The 24303-nt window shown below is 36.2% G+C and overlaps 1 protein-coding gene across 1 annotated transcript in view; it reads right to left on the reverse strand.

The window, feature by feature from the left end:
• Window positions 1–24303, reverse strand: part of CFAP47 (cilia and flagella associated protein 47) — a 359445-nt gene that overhangs the window by 326421 nt on the left and 8721 nt on the right. Inside the window, exons 3-21 of the mRNA XM_075430383.1 lie at window positions 23954–24069; window positions 23056–23194; window positions 19798–20026; window positions 18993–19153; window positions 18015–18148; window positions 16752–16987; window positions 15864–16056; window positions 13780–13993; window positions 13236–13388; window positions 11581–11767; window positions 11379–11475; window positions 9945–10161; window positions 9167–9411; window positions 8030–8160; window positions 6811–6933; window positions 5265–5396; window positions 2963–3040; window positions 2301–2445; window positions 436–530 (exon numbers count right to left, since the gene is read on the reverse strand). Of these exons, the coding sequence (XP_075286498.1) occupies window positions 436–530; window positions 2301–2445; window positions 2963–3040; window positions 5265–5396; window positions 6811–6933; window positions 8030–8160; window positions 9167–9411; window positions 9945–10161; window positions 11379–11475; window positions 11581–11767; window positions 13236–13388; window positions 13780–13993; window positions 15864–16056; window positions 16752–16987; window positions 18015–18148; window positions 18993–19153; window positions 19798–20026; window positions 23056–23194; window positions 23954–24069 (3025 nt within the window). The remainder of the gene's footprint in view (window positions 1–435; window positions 531–2300; window positions 2446–2962; window positions 3041–5264; window positions 5397–6810; window positions 6934–8029; window positions 8161–9166; window positions 9412–9944; window positions 10162–11378; window positions 11476–11580; window positions 11768–13235; window positions 13389–13779; window positions 13994–15863; window positions 16057–16751; window positions 16988–18014; window positions 18149–18992; window positions 19154–19797; window positions 20027–23055; window positions 23195–23953; window positions 24070–24303) is intronic.

Consider the following 24303-nt stretch of genomic DNA (forward strand, 5'->3'; position numbering starts at 1 on the left):
TTCAACTTACTTCCCTCTAACAGCTCAATCAGAAAGTCACTTTGCCAATCTTTAGGACAAATAAAACTACTTATACAATCCCTCAGTCATCTGAGAGTTAAATCACAATTAGCTGCAAAAACAAAACGGCTGTCAGTTTGTTGAATGATTTAATGTGTGGTACAACATTTCAATTTAAGGTTATACCCTTTCTATTTTTAAGTCTTTGAGAAAGTGTGTTTTCTTTGTGTATGCAAACATTTAAGGAAAGCAGCAAAAGTTACATAAAGGTTATGTCAGAACTTGTTTTCTTAAAAATTGGATTACTATTATAAAACTATTGCACACACTAAAATCACTAGAATGTGTATCTAAAACGTCTATATTCTTTCACCATAGAAATATCACAGAGTATGATTTTAATTGAGCATACTCACCACTGCCCCATAAACCTACCTCTTTTGGCATGAAGGACAACAAGCATTGCAAAGCTGACTTTCCCTTTAAGTTAACCGAATACAAGTAAGGCTTTGAAGAACAGCAGTCAACCACTGTCAAACAAAATTCAGAATCAAATTACAGACGTTATTACACTAAATATCAACTTTGTAATAGTTGCAGTACGGCAAAGTTATTTCCAACATAAGGTATCTACATATCTGTATGATAAACATTTCTCACAAAGTTACAAATAAATACAGTATCTCTCACAAGGATTCTGGAAGTAATTTTGAGAAGCGTTAATCACCAGCAACTTTAATGAAAGCTATTGATTTGTGAGAACACACTATTTCAGAAAAAAAAACCACTGTCGTTTATCTTTGGAGAAAAGTGCTAGACAAAAATAGTAAACTAATGAAAACTAAATACCACAGGGAGAAAAACAGTCGGCTGAAACTGTTTTTCTAAATAACTTGTAGGCATAATCTACACCACAGAAGTTTACCAGTAAGGCTTGCTTCATTTTTTGGACTTTCATGTCCAATTTTAAGGCACTGGCAGAAGCATGGGTTTCCAATAAACAAGGTTAACATTTCTCTGAGATCAGTACACATCCTGGAACACCAGGATCAGTATTCACCCAGTATTCACCATTTGAACAGTACTGGACCTGACTGGATGTCACATTACTTGATTCAAGCTCAAACTCTGATCTAGAAATCACGTGCAATGTGTCTATTCCCATGCTGGACAGATGCCTGTTGTAGACAGTCTTAACAGTTCTCTTCCAAGCTAAGATGACTGACTAGGAGCCCTCACCCTCCCTTTGAAGTCCACCACATTGTAAGAAAACCCCTCTGTTCTTGTAAGATCATTTTTTTTCATCATCCACATATAGTTCTACATAAAGAAACAACTAAGTATTATCATAGTGTCCTGCAAAAGAAAGAGTCCTGATTTCCTGAGCTCACAGGGACAAGAGGCCATATAAGGGTAGCTGCAAAATTCTCTCATGAATAAAGATGTTGGAACAGCAAAGGAGATGTCATGACTGAAGCAGAAAAGGGATGTGCAACAATGAGTGAAGGATAGGAATCTGCACTAGTCCTATCAAGAAACAAAGAACAGCAATCTAATTCCACATATTGCCCCAATGTCATTCTCATCACGCAGAACAGAGGTCCTGTGATTAACCTGCAGACACCCTGTTCCATTACGAAAAGGAGAATTCCGGACCCTTCTACTGATAATAAATTAACTGAACGGTAAATATTGCCAAAACAGTGGGTGGAAGTCCACAAATAGGAAATTAGTACAGTTGTTTGGCTTAGGTTGTTTTGTTTTTTGTTTTTTTTATTTTCACTCGTGAGATGGTACTCAAACTTCTTTTTTTTCATATACCTTAGCAACTATAGGGGGAAAAAAAAAGTAAAAAAAAAATCTGCAGGCAATCTGACATTTTCCAAACGCTTATTTTTGGCAAATGTCATTTTACAGGCAAAGACATCTCATCTTAATTTATATTAAGCAGCACTTTTAAAATAGTTGCTTTAAGTTTGTGGGTTTTTTAAATCAGAAAGTTTATATGTCAGAAATAGTCTGACAGAATTCCTCTTAGCATTTTCCACCCAAAGACAGAAATTCTTTACTACGAGGGTGGTGAGCCACTGAAACAGGTTGCCCAGAGAAGCTGTGGATGCCCGCTCCCTGGCAGTGTTCAAGGCCAGCTTGGACAGGACTTTGAGAAATCTGGTCTAGTGGAAGGTGTCCCTGCCCATGGCAGGGGGGTTGGAATGAGATGATCTATAAGGTCCCTTCCAACACAAACCATTCTATGATTATTTATTTAATGAAAACTCTAATACAGCAAAAGCAAATACCTGAATAGTCATTAGCATTCAATTTAAAATCCTTATACTTAGAAAAATCAAACTCCACTCTGGTACATGCTTGTCCTTTGTTCTGCAGCAAAAAGGGAATTGATTTTGTAGAACCAACATAAACACCACCAAAGTCAATTAGTTCCTGTAAGTTTAAAAAAAAAAAAAAAAAAAGCATCATAGCGAAGTCAAGTTTATAATTGAACAGCATGTGAAAATTATAATTGTTCAAAGAGTCACAATTTACAATACGACAACAGCCTTAGTTAATCAATTGTCTTGCATAACCCCTATCTTTAAAATCTTTCCAGGATGTAAACTGCAACAGTTTAAAATCCAACACATAAGTCCAGTTACACCATCAGGAAAGTTTTCATCATTCAGTAAGCAGATCAGTGGATTCCTTTTCCCTTCTTGCATTTAACACACTTTTTCTAGATTATCAAGTTCAAAAGCTAAAGCTGTCAGCTATCATTTAGTGCAACAGTTACATATACACTTAGTTTTTAATTTCTCTTCCTAAATTCTTTTCTTTGATAATTTTCTCAGGAAGTTAATATAGGAAAAATTTAAAAATATGAACCAGGGATGAGCCATTTTGACATATAGATAAAGGAAAACACTATCAATCTTACCAATTGCCACAATTTCTTCATACTTACCATATCAATGTTTATTTCGGGGATCTCTACAAATCCAGCAATCCTAAACGCTAGTACTCCTGAATTCCGCACTGCTACCTAAGTGAATGGACAACAGTGTGATTTTTGACAAGGTCATTTTAACATAACTATCTCATCCAACCTGTCATAATCACATGAAAAAAAAAAAGGTTTTTTCAAAAAAAAAAAAAAACACTAACAAAAAAACACAAAAGAACCAACCTACCCCACAGACATAGAGCAGACATTCACCATGATTTTTAATGAAACTATGAAAATAACTCTGCCCTTAAATGTAATGCATTTTTGTTATGGAAAAAATAAAGTGATAAAGAAAATGCCTTCATTTTTTAGAACATATATATGTAGATTCCAGTGAGATGTGGCTTCAAAGGAAGAACTAATCATGCCTCTGTAGCATACCATTTGTGGGACAGTCATAGCTGTCAATTAAAAAAAAAACCAAAAAACAACAAACACAAAGTTTTAGGAAAGACCAGTCTTCTGCAGGCAAAAATAATGTTGCAGGAGACCGTATTACTAAAATGAACAGTTTTCTCCAACAGGAGAAAGCTGAGTGGATGGGTTAGATCTATTCAGCAGCTGTGAGGACTGGAAAGCACACCACAACACAAATTACTCGACAGAGGTGCTGGTACAAAGTAGATACTATTGTTCTGAGCAACACTAAATCTGTTTCAGAAGTGGAAAAGAGAAATGTATACCAGGTTTAGTGAGCGCAATGTAGGCAGCCACAGAAGACGGAGAATTCAGGATTAGAATCAGAAAAGGTAGCAAAGACCAGCCCCGTGACAGCACTCTTTTTCCCCATTCTCACTTATCTGACCAAAGACAAATTCAGGAAGCAGGCATGCAGAAAATAGAATAGGATTAGATGTTTATTTCATTCCTATTATCAAATCAAATCTACTAGTAAATCCATCTCTGAGACTAAAATAACAGAATAGGTTATAGCAGCCTGGAGATTGCCTAAGGAATTTGAAGGTGCACAAGTCCATGGGGCCTGATGAGATGCATCCGCGGGTCCTGAGGGAACAGGCAGACGAATTTGCCAAACCACTCTCCATCATATTTGAGAGGTCGTGGCAGTCTGGGGAGGTCCCCATCAACTGGAGAAGGGGCAATATCACCTCCATTTTTAAAAGGGGGAAAAAGGAAGACCTGGGAAACTACAGGCCAGTCAGTCTCACCTCTGTACCTGGCAAGATGATGGAGCAGATCCTCCTCGAAACCATGCTAAGGCACATGGATAACAAGGAGGTGTGTGGTGTGGTTGACACGCTGGAGGGAAGGGATGCCATCCAGAGGGACCTGGACAGGCTGGAGAGGTGAGCCTGTGTGAACCTTGTGAAGTTCAACAAGACCAAGTGCAAGGTCCTGCACAGGGGTCGGGGCAATCCCAAACACAAGTACAGGCTGGGCCGAGAGTGGCTCGAGAGCAGCCCTGAGGAGAACGACTTGGGGGTGTGGATGAGAAGCTCAACATGAGCCACCAATGTGCACTTGCAGCCCAGAAAGCCAACCATATCCTGGGCTGCATCAAGAGAAGCGTGGCCAGCAGGTCGAGGGAGGGAATTCCGCCCCTTTGCTCCGCTCTTGTGAGACCCCACCTGGAGTACCACGTCCAGCTCTGGAGCCCCCAACATAAGAAAGACTTGGATGTGTTGGAGTGGGTCCAGAGGAGGGCCACAAAGATGACCAGAGGGCTGGAATATCTCTCCTACGAGGACAGGCTAAGAGAGTTGGGGCTGTTCAGCCAGCAGAAGAGAAGGCTCCGGGGTGACCTTACAGCAGCCTTCCAGTACCTGAAGGAGGCCTAGAGAAAGGACGCAGAGGGACTTTTCACAAGAGTGTGCAGTGATAGGACAAGGGGGAATGGCTCTAAACTAAAAGAGGGCAGATTTAGATTAGATATTAGGAAATAATTCTTCACCATGAGGGCAGTGAGGCACTGGAACAGATTGCCCAGAGGAGCTGTGGCTGCCCCCTCCCTGGCAGTGTTCAAGGCCAGGTTGGATGGAGCTCTGAGCAACCTGGTCTAGTGGAAGATGCCCCTGCTCATGGCAGGGGGGTTGGAACCAGATGATCTTTAAGGTCCCTTTCAACCCTTACCATTCTATGATTCTATGATCAACTACTGTGAGAAAACTTTTTTTTTTTCCTCCCTTAAAAAGCATTAGAACACCGGAGATAAAATCCAAAACATGCTCAAATGTACACACATCTCCACACATAAACACAAAATAACACTCGAAAGACAAGTTCTTTCAGTTTTGAATACCTCCACTCTTGTATCAAAACTCATTTTCGCATTCGGAGTGAAACAGATTTTGAGATCAGCATGGCCTCCCACAGGTATGACGCCTTCAGAAGGGCTGATCATCATTCCAGCCAGCGGGTTTGAATCAAGAACCTTCAAGTACAAACATGAAACATTAACAATACTGAAAGCGGGGGGGGGGGGGGGGGGGGGGGGTATTTGGGGTATTTGTTTTTTAAAAAATGCCAATATAACTATGCTGAAGATCTTATATTCTCACAAGCAGAATCCTCATAATATATAACGTTAACCCAGACTTAGAAGTCTGGGGCAAAAATACAGGTAAACAAAATAAAGTTACAGATTGATTCCTAAACATAATGACTGTCAGTTTCTACTATGAAATAAATTCTTGCACACCAGCTGGAAATTTCACATTCTGGTTTTCAGGTTGTTTTCATGAAGTTATGAAACCTAAGACTTGCTATCCAGCAAGTCTCCAGAATGTTCTACAAACCTTTTTTTCAATTACAGATAAATTCACCATTTCTTTTTTGACATTCACAGTGAGAAGACGGAACACAGGATCCTAATACTGTAAAGTCAGTAATAACACTAGGAGTAAATATTCAGTTTACCCACAATTAATAACGATGAAATAGAATCTGTTCTCTTCAAATGCACTCCAAACAGATAACTTTTTAAAGTATAGCTACACAAGTGATAGTGACCAAGGCTCATCAGACATCTCCTGTCTTAAGAGTAAAGGTGGAGGCTTGAAAGGCTGGGTATGTTTGTTTATTTGTCTTACTGATTATGCTAATTTGATTCTTTCAGGCTCATCCTCCAAGAGTGTAGTAATAATACTTGTTATTACAATGCCCAGAGAAATATGGTACAAATCAAAATTGATCAATCAAGTTTCTTAGTACCATAATAATGTAATAGCAAAAATTCTGAGGATTTTAATGAAAGTTATTTTGCTTCCCTAAATAAATACAACAAATTATTCTGTGATCAGGACAACTAATGAGGTTAGGTTTCCTACTGATTCATGTCATATGTCCTTACCCCTCTGGCATCCATCTCATCTCTTATCCAATGCACAATCTTCCTCTCAGATGTTGGTCTAGCAAAGTAATCACATTTGCTATGACTGATCTGGGTCTATGCATGCCCTGACTGGGCAGGCAGTATGAATAGGATGACTAGCCAGTTTGCTCTAACTCACAAAATATAAAAACATCCAAGCTGTAACTGCTTTTGCATAAGGTACAGCAGTATGGGGTTCTACCCTTACCACTGGTTCTCATGAAACTTCCAGAATCTTTTAGACCATTAGCGCTTTGCTTGTCTGTCGGTCTATCTATCCATCAATCCAAGTTTGACAGAGGGACAGAATACCTACCAACACAAATCTTGTTTCTTCAGAAAACCAGACAAAAACATAAGTACATGTACATCAAATAACCAAGAGAACAAAACTGTAACATGATCTGGTAAAATGAACTCCCTTCTTCCTCCCCACCCCAAGAAATTAAATATCCTGAGAATAATTTTGGCTTACTTGGAAGTACGCATGATTGTATCCTATGTTTTGAAGAACAGCTGTCTTACAAGTAGATAAACCCATTGGGCTATGACTGAAGGGTATCCTTTGTTCCATAAACTTAACTTCGGTAGTACCAAGCTATAAAAAAAAAGAAAACAAGCAAACTAAATAACATATTATAAAGTATAAATAAATAATTCAGTCTAATTTTCTTTTCATTACACAATGAGCAAATACACTTGTGGAAATGCATAAATTAGAAATATCCAAATAGACAAACACAGATTAAATGTGACACAAGGTTTACTCAACATATTGAGCTTATCTAGATTCGAAGTGAACATACATAACACCAGAGATATTTTTGGGCTAATATCAAGATTAAAATATTTTAATTAAATTTAATTAAAAAAAAAAAAATCATGGTGCTTGTGCTGTTAATCCTAAACGTGTGATCAGGACAAGATACTTCAGAGATTTTAACCACAGTAGAAATACTAATATTCTAATTTACACACATCGTGGTTTACATGTGGCAATCTCCAAGGCTTCAAAAGAAGAGGAAGAAAAGAAAAAAAGGTACTGAGGAAACAAATAAGAGAGAAACCAGGCACAAAAGGAAGGGAAAAGTTTTCTTGGCTCCCAAAATGGAAGTTCTAGAGCATGCAGCCAGTAGAATCTAGTGAAAAATGAAGTCTGTCTCCTTCATACTCCCTGGCATGTAACATAAGATAACAAATGATTAACCTAAACTGAATTTCACTGTTTAGTAGACTATTCAGAACATTGCTTTTCAAATTATCAAATACCATGTCCAAATAACATACAAAATTACGCGACAGCCTCTTGTTACCCTGCAGCTCTGAAACACCTTCCCACACATCCCTTGATTTTTATCCCTTTGATATATATCTAAAGAACTAACACACCACCTCTCAACAGTTGTTTGGCTAAACTAAGCAAGCCAAGAAGAACAATTACCACTTAATATATATGGACCGCTAAGTTGTGGTGCCAAAGGAAGTATATCATCTAAAGCAAGAAAAAGGCGAATTGTCTTTGTCTTGCCTTCTCCGTCATGTCTTTGGAGCAATATCCTTTTGTTAAACATGTCACATAGGAGCCATATGAAATTATAATAATTTTTGTGTACATGATAAAAGAAATATGTTTAAGAAATTGTCAAAGAAACCCACACATTTTGCTTCTCTAATTCTGCTGTATGAATTGTTACCTTGGCAAGACATTTCAACTTTATTGTGTTTCCTTTATGCACGCACAAGTCGAATTCTCCTTCTTCTGGAGAGTTGAACCCTGGATGCCAAACAACTTCACACTCCAGATCTCTATAGGCCTCTACCAAACCTAAATAAATGTGCGTAATTTACACATTACAGCATGCACATGCACAATTATCAAATTACATTGTATAATTAGAAATAACATAGGCATATTAAAGTGAAATGACCTTCTATTATTGAAGACTAAGCCTACATTTCAAAGGTTTTGAGAAGTATGATGAATTAAGCAAAATTAGTTTCTGAATTCTCACTACGATTGCACAATCTGTTTATTAGTATCCTGCACTAAAACACACTCCAAGTTAACTGGTATTTTTTAGCCATAAATTACTCAAATAATCAACACTTCAAAAAATAAAAGAACAGACTATCCTTCTTGTAGAATAACTACTATGGGAAAGACCATATATATTTTCTTGTTTGCAGTTGAGTCTGAACTCTTATCAGCAGAAATATCAGCAGAGCACACCCAGATCCTGATCCAGTCAAATCTCGTTTAAACTGTGTAATGCCAATTCAGTTAGCAGTTAGTTCTTTAATAACAGATCTCCAACACACTCCTGCAGAACACTATCTTTCAAAGGAAAGAAGGTAAAACCTAATGTCTCACACACTTGTAACAAACATTGATCCATAATGCAAGTGGAAACTAGTCCCAGACTGAACTCTATTTGTGTCACTCGGACTGTCTACACCAACTTCTTAGCAGCTTCATTCATACAGCGCTTTTGGAAAATTTCCTATCCTGATGAGCTGTATGATATTTCTAACTGCCATTAAATAGCTGCCTCGCTTTTGAAATATCAGTAATCTGTGCTGAGAAAAATGGTTACGTAGGCTCTGCTGGCTGGACACAGAAACAACAAGCTGGACAGCGTACATGCTCAGGGTAAGGCTTATACAGGGGGTGCTGCTGTGGCATTAACACTCTGATCTGATACTACTTTGGGATATACTATTATGGACCCAAATCTAAAATATACAGTTTATAGCATCAGCTGAATGTTTGTCTTATTTAATATTACTGACATTTTTATTATGTGTACACACACTGTACTTGCATAGTATACCTTTGGCTGGCTGTATAGAAAATGCAGTTCCTCTATCTGTAATTATAGGCTTCCAGGTAAATTCAGCAGGATGGTTTCTGGGATTGTATACCCTGACAGTTGTTCTAAATTCTGTCTCTGCCAGGTAGCCAGGAATAGGATTTAAAATCAGTTCCCTTGCAGACAGCTCAAGTTCAACAGACACTGCTTTTGCAACTACCAGCACATGCCCAGGGTGTTGGTTGTTTATAGTGTAGGTGAAAGATCTGTAACATAAAAATATATATTTCTCAATATTTTTGTGTATTTTTGTAATTTTTTTTATACAACTTGAATCATGTCAAAGGTGAAGATCATCCCAAAGTATGATGAACCTCATAATGTCACTTTAACAGCACTAGTAAAGTAAGAGTTCCATTGCCGTACTAGAAGGCTAGAAATCAGTGTGCCTACACGTTTACCCATGAGGTGCACCAAAAGATCTGAGCATAGATGCAGAGATGCAACACTACGCCAGAAAGAGCACAGTACTTTCCATAAAGTTTCTACTAACAAATACATTGTAATAGCAAACTTTTTTCCCTGATATTCCTGTGGATATATGGGCTTTTGACAGGACAGTTTGTTCTCGTTTTTTTTAAACCCTAGCAAAATTTTGCAATATAAAACTGCATTAATTATTGCATAAACCATTAACACTTACCATAATTACACTGAGTTTAAACTAGTCACATTACTATTTTTTATTCTACTACTATGAAGAAAATATGTAAATCAGGACAAATATAAGAAGTCTTACCTTTTAAACATTCCAAGAGTGTTTGTCTCAAATACAATTGGAATATAAGTCTTTGTAAGAGGAGGCACCACCTGAGACAATGGACCCGTCTGCCATAATTCATCAATTTGAAACTCAATTTGTATCCATATATGAACTAACAAGTTATTGATGATGTGCAGTTTTCTGGCTGTTGTGGAATGCACACAAACATCACCAAAATCCATAGTAGAAGGACCTGGAATATACAAGACATAAGATCTTCAACATTAAAAAGTAGAAGTTAATGTAAGGAAGCTAACTACTAAAACATTACGATCAAAATATTTTAGTTCCTCAAATTACAGAATTAGTCAGCTAGAACAATCCTGCAGCAGAACAAATTCACAGTAAAATTTGGAATTAAATACCATGCATATTCTGTGAATGTTTTCAGCAGTACAACTTAAAAGGCAGCACCTCTTAGTAGCAGTATTTCTTAATTCTGTGTTAGCCAGCTATTAAAACAGCAAAAGCAATATGCTAATTACAGAAGGCATTATTAATAATGATAAATACTTCTTTTTATTAATCAGATATTTAAATGGCTAGAAACCAGCAATTCACTGAGAGTTCATATATGAAACCTGTTTATTTGCTCCCTGATGTGTGACCATGTGGTTTGGTGACAGAATTATCTCACTACTTTATTTACTGCTATCACCAGGTTTTATGCTGTTCTGCAAACTTTAGTGCTCATGGCACTAATCAAACGTCTTACAAAACTAAGTAATTTCTGTATTAATATATTTCTCTTATTCTACCTTCCACTAAGTGTATCAGTATACACAGCCGTACTGCTCAAGTTCTGGCTTCATCAAAAATAAAAAAAGCCCAGAAAGCAGTTGAATTTTTCACTTTGCTGCTAAATACATTTACTGAAGAAAAACTGACCTTAAAACAGGACAGTTTTAGTACCAAGTGTTGTTAACAGATGGGTCCCTCACAGACTTTAGCAGGTGTTAGTCCCCACCACAGAGCATTCCGCTGAAATTATTTTGAAGGAGAATCCTGAAGAAGTCTTAATTTTTGGGAGTATCACTGTTCACTGTTAATTCCCAGTAATATTCTGAATGCTCCCATAAATCCTGCTGCTATTAATGCTCATCCAGACACTATCCAATAACAAAGCATAAGGGTATGAGCAACCCTCATACTATTCTGTATTGATGTCTCTATAATAGGCTGTAGTATGAGCAGTTTTTAAAGGAAGCTATCCTTTTACATGTTCACACCTAATCATATCTTAGTTTTTTCTGAGGAGTACAAAGCTCTAGCTAAACACTGCTGTAGATATCAGGCTGCCACCAAATGAGGCTATTTTCTATATAAGATGAACAATTATTAACATAAATTGTTACTATAAGTGCTTTTATCACAACTATATGTATATAGTAACCAGATTAAAAATCTTACCAACGAGTATTTGGTGAAGCTGCTTGGATGTCAAAGTTAGACTACAGTCTTCCTTCTCTTGGGCAGAAGATGGCATAGCACTAAGCCCACTCCAAACCTGTGATAAGCACAAGACATCTTCTCAGGGCAAAATCAAAGTTCTTATGCTTCTTTATATGGTAAACACATTATGCTTACATTACTACTCAAGAATTTAACTTACTTCTTTGATGGAAGATTTAGAACCAATTGCTGCTTTCTGACTAGTTAATAGGCAATTCTCATCTGAAGGAAGGACTTTGAACTGTAGATTCTCCTTGTAAAAATCTGTGATTGAGATCTTTGGTGACACAAGCCCTTCAGCTGGTTTAAGGCCTATGCTTACAGAATTATTATAAATATAAAACTGCCTATAGGGAAAGGAAAAAAAAATATGGAAATATAGATGTTTGAGCATTCCATGTTCTACACATTAAACTATTTTAAGATTTTTTAAATGTAATAATACTTTAAGTAGGAATATTTCATTATTAAAAAAACCTCAAGTACAGAAAATGCCTTGAAAATTCTTTTATCGTATTGTTTAGACAAGGATTAACATCTATTGCATATTTGTGGCAATTGCTTAGCTACGCAGGTTGCAAGCATTATGGTTACCAAAATATAAATATTATATAAAGCCTAAAATACCTCTCAAAGAACAATTAAGTTCAAAAGTCAAGCACTTAAAAGTTAGCAAAAGTCAAGTTTATGAAGGATCCTTTAATTGCAGATGTCTGAATTGGACCACTTATAGCCTAATTTTCAGAGCAATTAATTTTTCTTGGTCAAATTTCAACTCCAATCAATCAATTTCACCTGCAACCAAGAGATTTGAAACTTCCAGAGATTTTACACAGATGTTTCATATCAAGTATTCAAAAATTATTACTATGTTTGATAGTAACCGTGAAGTTCATCTGATAACTGTGAAATTTTCCTTTCTGTTCTTGCTTCTCATGCAATATACCTTAAATATATGCATTATGGTCATATAAACAACAGTTCACCCACTACACAACCGCAGTTCCTTTCAAGAAAACCTAACATCATGTGCATGCATAAAAATAAAATAAATCCAGCTCTGCAGGCATTGTCTGAATCATGATGTATACACACAGCAAGGTAAATTGAGATTACAAGAATAATCCATTGGTATTATTAATTCTTAAATAATGGGTCTTGCAAACTCAATACTCTTAAGGTATTACTCCTCTTGCTTTAGAGGCTTTACAAGCTTTTTTTTTTAATAAAACTTTTAAAAGTAGCAGAGCTGTCAGTTCTGCTTTTCCGTGATTTTGCTTCACAGCATACCAACCAAATACACAAATTCACAAAGTGAGAATTAACTACAAGACAAGGCTAGAAAACCAATACAATCCTTCAATCTTACTTGCATCATTCCACAAATTATATCATAATTTACAAACTGAATTCATCACTTTGGGTGAGCTAGACATACTTGTTGGACATACATTCAATTTATTACACAAAAATAAAAGAGAATCCAACACAATCAATGTTATGTTTTTCCTGTTAACCACAACCAACTCTTCTTAAAACTTGGCATTTTCTTTTAAGTTCATTTTAAGTTTAATTTCAAGTTCCATGCCTCTGCCCATATATTTTACCGAGGAAGTGATCTCTACTTGCCTAAATGAACATTTGAACAAAACAGCTTTTGAATGCATTATAAATGAAGGTCCCAAGACCATAAACATTTCAGCATGGGACAAATTTAGGTATATGATTGGTGCCACTAAGTTAATTCTGCACGTATATACACATATTTTTCATATGAACCTAAAGTATTTACTTATCCTTTAAACAAAGTCTTACCTTGCAGCATCTTTCTGTAAACGACGCTGTCTTAAACTAGAAATGAAGTCTGCATAGTATTGCTTATGTGCTTCTTTTGACAGTCTTTCACAGTCAGTATAAGAAAACTCTGGATCTATATAATTGTATCTCTCAGTCTTTGTGAAAATAGTCCTAAGTATTTGAAGAGAATTGTAGTTTCACTATGTGTGTAAATGATTCTGAGTCTTGTTAGAATGAAAACATGTCGATTTTGCTACACATATATTTAATAGCAAATATTCTTTTTATTACAGTTGATTATTAATATTTTCCCTTGTAAAGGCAACTACAAAAATGAAATATTGAAACTGTAATAGCTACATTTGTAGTTTCACATAAAAAAGCAGCTCAAGAAATATACATGCAAGAGGCTCAAAGTTAAATAGAATGCAATGAATTTTAAAGAACTTTCAGCCTGAAAAAAAAACAAACTAGTAAACTGTCATATGAGTAACAAATCTTGATCTACTATACAGTATATACAAATGTGTGGTTTTAAATATTATATTTGCATAATTTTTACCTGTACTTTTTACTCCATTCACTAGGCCTAATGCTGGCTGCACGGTCATTAGGAAAAGCTGTAAGTGCATCACCCTTAAAATTCCTGTTTATCCGGTGAGTATGAATTTGTGTTTGGGTTGATTTAAGTATTGCCACAGGTGCTGTATCAGTGCACTGTCCTGTGTCATCAGCTACAAACTGGCCAGTTGCATTGGAAATCATTGGTGTTATACCTTAAAATTCAAATGAAATATGTTACGCACACTTATACTTTCTAAACAGAATTTAAAGCATTAGAAAAATATTTCTTAATTTATACTGATCCATCCAGCAGTGAAACAATCAGTCACCCACATCATTATGTTTTCCGCAGACAAGAGTGAAGAAGGCATTCGGATCATACTAACAGCCAACCACCTTCTCTGGCCTACATCACAGCAGACACTTACTAGAGCCCAAACCACTACTGCTACATCCAGCTGCAACGCTTTGTCTTGCACATGCACATGACCGAACACTCAGAGCTGCCTCTGCCGCAACACTGTCTGCAGTGTCCTAAAGCTTCTCTTAAGGGCTGCAAACACAGGCACTATTTTTTACAAAGATTTCCCAAGCTGTCACGACTAAAAACAGAGCTCAGATCATCTTCAGTCTAGTTTTAGAGAAGCACTTATACATTAAAGAGAAAAATTATGACAGAAACTAGGCCATGTGTTTGCTCACTTCTCCTTACATAAATACACGCTTAAAACAGCACTATAAATAAATAAATCCATTATTCAACTGTCCCTTCCTCCCTTACCTGTAAAAAAATCAATACACTACACATATTGGGTTTACCCACTTTAGCCTTACTTTACTCTCAGGTGGCTACAAAAAAACCCTACTTTCCATCCTTTCTATAAACCTGCAAATAGGAGCAGAATGGGGACATTAACAGCAGATCATAGACAAGAGCATTTAGAAAAGTGGACAAAACTTGAACACTACATTAAATCTTTGATCCACAGAAATATATTTTAATTGTCTTTTTGAAGCAGGAAAACTTCAGGAGTTCTGGATTTCAACAATAAAAGCCAGAAATTGCAAAACTTTAGCTTCTCATCTATTCTTGACTGCCACTTTCCTAAGAGTAACAGGAATGTCCAGTGGCTTATCAACCATTCTGATGTTTGTAGAAAGAACAGCATTTTATCCTGACTTTCCAATGACAACTTCTTTTTACTTCCCCACAATGATCACCTTCCTGCTTTTCAATTAGTGAGGACATCTTCAAGTGGGTAGCAGACAGTTAAGGATTATTCAAGCTCCCCTCCTTAGCCACACACAGAAATCAGATACACTGCTGTACAGGACAGCTGTGTTGCACTAGTCCTACCTGCAGATGCTACAGCACTTCCGACGCTAGAAAAAGCAGTTTCTCACGACTGGATTTAAAATCTGGTGACAGGATTAGTCAAATCTACTGCAAAGGGGTTCTTTGTGGCACACGTTAGGAACATGAGGAACAAATTAGAGACTAATTATTGCATAGCCTGAAAGATTCTTTATGCTAGCATAGGCTTCATAGGATGAGAAGAGTTAATGGACGTGGGACAGGTAGCAGGCTCTATTAACTGGCAAATTCATCTGGCAGTAATAGCTTTCCATCAATAAAGAATACCCTGTTATCTTTCCTAACTTCTTTCTGTGCTTTACCCATGTCTCTACTTACAACTGAAACATATTAGCACTATGTAATGGCATTGCTGTCAAAAACTGAAGCCTTTATTTCCTGATTTATAAAAGTTAAATAATCATATGATGAAAATATATGCTTTCATAGTTCCATTTCTGTTAAAATATAAGGGGGGTTTACGATTATTTTATTGTTTTATACTCCCCTATGTCACATAATTGAGCATTCCCTTAACTCTCAATGAGATTATTTTTTAAAAACAAACAATATGATTATTTTTTAAAAACGAACAATATGATTATTTTAAAAAACAAATTAAAAATAGTAAAAAATCATACAATAGTAAAAAAAAATCTCTTTTAAAATGTTAAAAATGTACTTTTAAAACATTTTATCACTTGTCACATATTTTTTTAGCATCTTACCAGGGTTAATTTTGAATATAATGTTTTTTCGTTTAGATTTGCACACACCAATAAAGCTCAAATATATTTGGTGAAAGGATTTTGTCTTCGAAAGCTGTAAATTGTTTTTCTCTAGTCCTGTACTAATAATATCAACAATTTGCTTCACTTTAAATGTTCCTATTTGATGAGGAGAAAATGAAAATATCACATCCTGGAAAAGAAAAGTCATATGAGACATGAGACAGAAAAGCAAAGACAGAAGTTTTATGTAATTCTGTTTAATTGAGTCACTTCTCTCAACACATACTTCTAAGATAGGTATTCCAAACTGGGTTTTTAGAATATGCCAACTGCCACACATAAATTAGCAATAGATGGAAATATAAAACTGCTACACATTAGAACACCACAAAGTCTCACTTGCTCATTTCCAGGACAAATAGTTCTGCCTTGTGCCCTGAGTTGCAGGTTAGTGAAATTATAAATGTCTTCATATTTGACTTAAATTTGGCAAGGTTTCTTCCATTAAAAGATATGTTATGTTACTTGAGTATTTGTGATTTACTGAAAGAAATTAAAATGATACTGCAAAGAATTGAGTATAAATCAATCTTCTCAAGTCAGTAAAATATAAAAAAAAGTAAAGCCAGGAGAAACCCCAGTAAAGTTTCTTTAGTACTACAATTTATTTTTTCAAAATTTAAAATAACACTTCTTGCTTCCCGGTGTACAGGAAAGAGCATTAAAAGACTCTACATAAGGAGAAAAAACATCATATATTTGGCTGATATTAGACATCATGGTTACTGAAGTGAAATTGTTCTGGTTTACTTTCAAGAAATTCCACCACTGACCACTGTAAAGTAATCTACGTATCGACATAATCTAAGAGCAAGAGGTAATTACCTTTGCAGATTTTCTTTTAATTTTTCCTTTTTCAGGAGAAATATTAAAGTGAGCAGTCTTGCGAAAGCTGAATGTTACTGGAAGGGACTCAGATTCATTTTTGAGCGTGCATAGAACTTGTGTTTGTTCACCCAGGAAACAGTCCACAAACTTAATAACTGGTCCTGGATTAAAAGTTAACATGACAGGAAGTCCCGAACCTGTCAAAGCTAACTCCATGTGATGAGGATGATTCACTGCATTAGACAAACACAAAAAAACAAAAACAAACAAAATAACCTCACACCCCCATTAGCTTACAAACAGAAAAGACATACTGTAGCTGCATGGTTGCAAAAACAAAATAATACTGTAATACAATATGAATTATAATGTCAGAGGGCTGGAGTACCTCTCCTATGAGGACAGCCTAAGGGAGTTGGGGCTGTTCAGCCTGGAGAAGAGAAGGCTCCGGAGTGACCTTACAGCAGCCTTCCAGTACCTGAAGGGGGCTTACAGGAAGGATGGCGAGGGACTTTTCACAAGGGTGTGTAGTGATAGGACAAGGGGGAATGGCTCTAAACTAAAAGAGGAGGGATTTAGATTAGATATTAGGAAGAAATTATTCACCATGAGGGTGGTGAGGCCCTGGAACAGGTTGCCCAGAGAAGCTGTGGCTGCCCCCTCCCTGGAAGTGTTCAAGGCCACGCTGGACAGGGCTTTCAGCAACCTGGTCTAGTGGAAGATGTCCCTGCTCATGGCAGGGGAGTTGGAACCAGATGATCTTTAAGGTCCCTTTCAACCCTTACCATTCTATGATTCTGTGCAATTTTCTATAAACTTAACACAGACATGCTTACTTATAATGGCTGTTAGATTACATAGTCCCTCATTGAGGAATTTGAAGGTGATCAAATATGCATTTGAAAATGCACAAAACTGGTATTACCAAAGTGCTGGTGACTTGCAAATGGCTGGGTGTTTTTTTATTATAACTGTAAATATTTGGAAGACAAAGTTCTACGTGTTGATTACCAGCAGCTATATTCAAGACGTGTGATTCCTTCCTGCTTTCTACTCACTGCTCAAAGAATTTTTGGTGCTAAAGCATTAAAGATGTAAGTTACAATAATTTATTTGTATTGATATAAATAAAATAAACATACATTTCCCACAAAACTGTTAAGAAGATAAGAAATTTAAAAAAAAAAAAAAATCAAGATACACAGCTTTGTCATGCATATATACATTTCTGATGGTGACTATACATTTCTGGTAACATACCTGTAATTGCTGTGGCACCATTACTGAGGGTCTCCAGACAGCCACCTTTATTCCCAACAACTTCAAATCTCAGAAACAGTACGTAATCTTGTTTCGACGATGAGTCATTCACTCCAAAGTCCCTTTTAAATTTGCTGTAAGAGTCACAACCTCTAATTACAAGATATGGGGGCGGTGGGGGGGGGAACCACACCAAACAAAAAAAATCAAGGCTTATTTTTCATCATCTCATCTGGTTTCTTTGCTGTTGGTTACAGCTTGAACAAATGATCTTTATACTTCCTTTCAGAAAATGGAACAGCAATAAATTTAAGCTCAACAATATCTGTATGCTTATTATACTAGTCATTTGATATCCTTTCAAGTCTACAAGAGTTTTCTAAACTAATATCATACACATAATAATCACTTACGAGTAGAGATTAAGTAAGGTAATAAGGCAAGAGCACATTTTCCTTTTATTTTCCTTATCTGAAGAGGAAATGTTCCTTTACGTTCACTTTTTTTTAATGGAATGAAAGCTCTCCAAAGTGTTTCAGTCTCTTGGTGATGACATATATATATTCGTTCATAATGCTGCACATATACACTATATCTTTATGATATCATCTGCAGTTATTAAAAAGGCACTTAATTTGACACTGTAGAACTGTCTCAACAATCTTGAGGGTTCAATATGTTTAATGGGAGCTGCAACTAGTCCCATTGGCAAAATCTAATAAAATTCCTCTTCTCACAGAACAAGTATAATCAATTCTTGGTTTAAATACATCCTTAATGTATTATGAAACATCTCCCAGATAACCACTTCAGACATTCTTTCCTCACTTGTCATATCACACCAAGCAATTTCTTTTAACACACTTAAATACACAAGAAGTCATTCAGAAAAAACTTTGCAGACACATTAAGTGATGGTCCCTAACACAGGTCTTCATAGAAGAGTTTACACTCATCAACTTTGTACCACTCACTCACCTTGGACTAAAGCACAATGTAACCAAACATTTCTCATAAGGTAGCAAGGTTCCTTGATTGGGAATGCACAAGATCAAGGTGGAAATATCTACATCTCTTGTTCTATTTTCGAGGCTTAAGTCTTGCAAAACAGCATCTGCACTCCTCTGAAGATCTGTCCCCTAAAAAGTAAGCAAAATGTGGAATAGTTCAGCCTGTTCTGCTTCCCCTTTTGTGTTTGTTTTGTTCTTTTTTTTCCCTACACATACATTTTCATATCTTTCAAAACAAGTAGAAAGACATAATGTAAGCAATAGCAATGACATAGTTGCATATCATATGGCTAATTAACCATTTTTAGACATCAGTTTCATGTCAATGTTTTGAATTCCCTTTTTTAAAGATGATGCTCACTCAGATGATTTCATTGTCTGAGAAAAACAAGTGAAACCTCAGATGCTTAACATCTTAGAATACCAAAATATATTTTAATAACTCCTACTAAATGATAAGAAATCAAGTAGGTCAAGCAAAGCCGCTCAAAAAAAACTCCAACAAAACAAAACAGTCACACCCAGGGTACGTACTTCACATTGTTAAGGTTAAGAGGTCACATAGTGAAATAGAAAAATCTACAAAAAAATAAATCCAAGGTTAAATGATCGTAAAAAATTTGTTGATTGGACAGAATTTTCAGAAAGCCTATTGATCTGGAAATAGTATGATATAGCAAACACTACCAGAAGATGAATGTTGACAAATAAAATACACAAAAGCAGAAATGAAAACAAGTTTTCAACTAAAATAAAAACCAGCAGTTTCTTACCATCTCTCCTCCAATGGCATTGTCATCCAGTACTGCTACCCAGTCCATACACTCAGGACTTTCATTGTATAATGATATTTGTTCAGTCTTTGAAGACCCAAAGTAAACTGGTCCAAAGTTAATGCACTTCAATGTATTTCCACAAGCCACTCCTAGAACTTTAAGAACTTGTTCAACCACAACAGCTTTGATCCATACTTCAGTGCAGCCATGACCGTCCAAATCCACTCTGTTAGTAAGAGTAGCAAGCAGCAATTGGTAATGTAGAAGAGTGTTAGAAATAGTCAGTTCAGTTTATATTAAAACCTATGCAAAACTGAATCAAATCAGAGCATTTAAATCACTGGCTTTCCATCGATAAATGGGGAGGGGGGAATAGAAAGAAGGAGAAAAAAAAAGCGTACTTGACAATGCGATACCTAAGAGGAATATTACCAATCGGGAAGAATCACACATGACATGGTGGAGTTTTGGGGAGCTTTTTGAGGTTTTTCCCCTTTTTTTTAACGTTTGAAACAATAGGAACGACATTTCAAAACAGAGATGTCCGCAGATGATATACTGCTCTTATTTCTGAGAATCTTTGTATCTAGGTATCAATTTTGGTATATACTTAAGAGTTCTCTCTTAGGCAACTGGAGCTAGAAGTCCATCTGAATAACCATAAAAGATCTGCTGCTGTTCCTGCCTGAATGCTTGATCTTGATGATACCACAAAACACCAAAGGACCATATAGTCATTGTACCAATATTCGTTATTAGAAGAAATTCTTTACAATGAGGGTGGTGAAACACTGGAACGGGTTGCCCAGAGAGGTAGTGGAGGCCCCATCCCTGGAAACATTCAAGACCAGGTTGGACAGGGCTCTGAGCAACCTGATCTAGTTAGTGGTGTCCCTGCTCGCTGCAGGGGGGCTGGACTAGATGACCTCTAGGGGTCCCTTCCGACCCAAAACTTTCTATGATTCTATGAATTCTACTGGAACAAAGCATATTTGTTCTTGTTGCACAAAAGAATCAAATGTAGTAATATAACTTATTGTTCTAATAGAATCAACTATCCTTTTGAGGAACCTCTGCACTGAAATAATAATAATAATTAAAAACAAAACCTTTGTTTTGAATAGTCACATCTGTAACTACACAAGGGATCTGGGAGGGGATCTCAAACACTCTAAATATCGTCTTTCAACTTCTGAAGTACGATTATGGGATTCTCCAAGACAGAAATGTCAAAAAATATATGATTAGATTCCTCTGAAAATAATTTTGCTTGCATGTAGAAGCAAAATGCTTAGAGGACAAAGCAAATGGAAATAACCGGGATGCTTTAATAAAAACTGTACTATTTCTCCAAGTCAAATTACTGTCAAACACCCATTGTAAGGCTTTCAATATTACCCTATTTGTTTAAATACATATACACACACATGTATACACATATATTTATAGTTTTGTGCAAGGCTTGACAAGGAAACTTAAGATTTCCTTTAGTCTAAAGGATATAGCAATAACTACTAAGAAATGCAAAAAATGCACTACTGACAGAATTATGTAGAATTTAAGGCAGGGAACAGATGAAGGATGACATCTTCTGTGTAGTTATGTTCTTTCAGTTTGGTAGATAAACAGTCTACTAGGCTGCAGGAGACAGCAGCTGTTTAACCAAGATGGGATGAAGAAAACAATGGTGGTAGCCAGACAGCAAAGGAAAGGCAGAAAGCATGACGCTTTGCAACCAAAAGGTTGAAACTCAGTAACCAAAGAAAATATAATATGAAGGAAGATGTAACTGTGAGGCAAAAGACAGACATTGTCTTCCCTGTCACTCTAACAGAATTTTTCCAACAGGATAAAAAAAGCAAGAATAGGAAGAACTGAACTTTAATTCATATATCTTCATAATTTAAAAACAAAACAGGAACACCATCTCCCCCCTCCCCCCAAAAGAAAAAGACAACCACACCCTATTCACTATTATAAGAAAAGAGGATTAAAAGGGACTTTCCGGATTGGTATCCATTTCCAAATTCTGGTACTTCCTAAAAAGTCTATGTTCCCCATTTAAAGAGAGACAAGGTAGGCATTTAAAAACAGCCTATTCTTCAAGAGTTAGTGGTTGCAAATATATTTCCTTCATTTAAAATAAGATACACCAAAGGACATCATAAAGTTTCTGAGACTCCTGAAACACAGAGCCAAAAGAAAAATAGCAAAGTTACAGAAGCCAAAAAAAGTAAGGAACACAGGATGTGTAGAAAGGTGAAAGATACAAAAGCTCTTGGTTAGTTGTGACAGAGGGGATTGTAAGAAATGTGAAACTATAACAAAAAGCCTTAATATTTTCTAGTTTTTAGTAGTCTTTAGTACTGTAACTTGTATTTCTGCATGCATAGTGATCTAACAATATAACTGTTACACTAATCCCTGTTTTCTCATTAAGGAATGTAGTGGAAGGACATGGGCACAAGCTATCACTTAGTCGTTAGACAAAATAATTAAGTGAAACAAAAGTGGTCTTGGTTCTCAGCAAATAATTGGGATAATTGTGGGATAAAAGAGACTCCTAAATAACTCTACTCCAGACAGCTCGGCCTTGGGAGGGCAAATGCGCTAAGCTACAGAGATAAGGAGGCACCAAGAGAGCAACAAGACCGGAGCAAAACAACCTAAAGGACATGATATACGTGATGCTAGAACTGAGTTTGCACAGAAAAAAACGTCAATCAGTGAACAGCGTGATGAAGAGGATGGGCCTTCATCTTGGGACCTCCAAAGACCACCCAAAGATGCTAACAGACATGCGTGAAAGATATTTACACATGCTAATTAGTTCCTAGAAATATAATGAATATTTACATGTGTGATTGCATTTAACCTGAAGCAACAGGGTGTCTGGCGCGCACGTTTGGAGGAGAAATCCCCTGTGTGCCCGGCGCCGCAATAAAGAACACCTGCTTAACAGTATACATTGTACAGTTAGGTTTTTCCTACCGGATCTTCGAATCAGTTGTATACTGAGACATGTGCAAACATCCTACATCATTATGACTTACGAGCAATCTTTAATAACAGAATTTATGCATCACTTTTTTGTCAAGATAATATAATCACCAAATTAATTTAATAAAGTAAGTGTGGAAGACAACAACTGACAGGAGCTTAACTTTTTTAGATAACCATTCATAATAAAGACTAGAATTAATAACAGACAAAAATGTTATTTATAGAGCTGGATTTCTTCAGTTATACACTCACTTTATCACTTCTTTGATGATTCTGGGTACATCTGTGCAGATATCCACTTTAACTGTCTTTACAGATCTTGGCTCTACCACTCCACTGATAGGTTCTATGTTAAGCAGGACAATCCCATCATATGATATTTCAAATGTACCTAAAAAATAGAATAATAAACAAAATGTTACACAACATAAAGTTGTAGATTTATGTTCTTGTATTACATACTTAGAATTACAAAACACATTATGCAGATATTCACAGTACATTTTCCTATGGAAGCAGAAAACATGGAGTTAATCTTTTTCAAAACTATTTCTAACACAGAGTAGATTATTATTTCCAGGGTTTCTTTAAATATTACACCACCATGTCCAATGCCACTTTGCAAGTTGTGATTGCACAGAAAAGGTACTTGCATTCCAAACAAAAGTGACTACATCATAAAGAGGCTGTACATAACATTTTGAAAGTCACAGGATATTTTATACCCAGTTCTAGGCAGCTACTGTAGCCAGAAAGTTAAACGCATATTGCAAGTAACAATAGTTTTCATTATTTGGTAGGTACACAGCACAATTTATTGCAGAGAAGAACAGCAAACATTTCTAGGTTATAAAAATAGTAAGCCAATAAGCAACTGTTATTTTTACATCTTTCAGATGGGACTCAAAAAGTAGAGAACTCCTAAAATTTGGCGAAGTTCTAAATTCATTTTTCTTCCCTAAGTGGAAACATAGTCCTGCCCACAGAAGCAACAAGCCATCTGTAACACCTCTAGCTACAATACTCCTAATCTACACAACCCAGAACTTCAGTTAATTTCTACATGGCCAGTGAAGTGTTAACTTGCATAAAATTACATTTTCAAAAAAACCAAAATATTTGTATAATTTAACATGTAATAAATATTTACCTGAAGATGATCCACGGTTAGTAATGGTAATCTCTTTACTAATTATTTTACTATTAGCAATCACTGCACCAAAATTAATCTCTGACTCAATTTCCAGAGAGCAACATGAAATTAATCTGCAGAGAAAAGACATGGTTATATTTTCCCAAAACTTGAAATACCTTTGCACTTTTAAAGAAATTTGGTTAAGCACTCCAGCAGACGAGAGTTCTCCTTTTCTCCTAGTTCTCCTACTAAAGTTTACACTAACTTACTTCAGCAGTATAGCATACACAGGGAAGATGCAAAAGAGATCTAGCTATCTACCCAGCTGTTTACTTCAACGATTAGCTACTGTAACTTTGAAACAA

The sequence above is a fragment of the Opisthocomus hoazin genome, chromosome 1 (genome assembly GCF_030867145.1).
Source record: "Opisthocomus hoazin isolate bOpiHoa1 chromosome 1, bOpiHoa1.hap1, whole genome shotgun sequence".
Lineage (NCBI taxonomy): Eukaryota > Metazoa > Chordata > Aves > Opisthocomiformes > Opisthocomidae > Opisthocomus > Opisthocomus hoazin.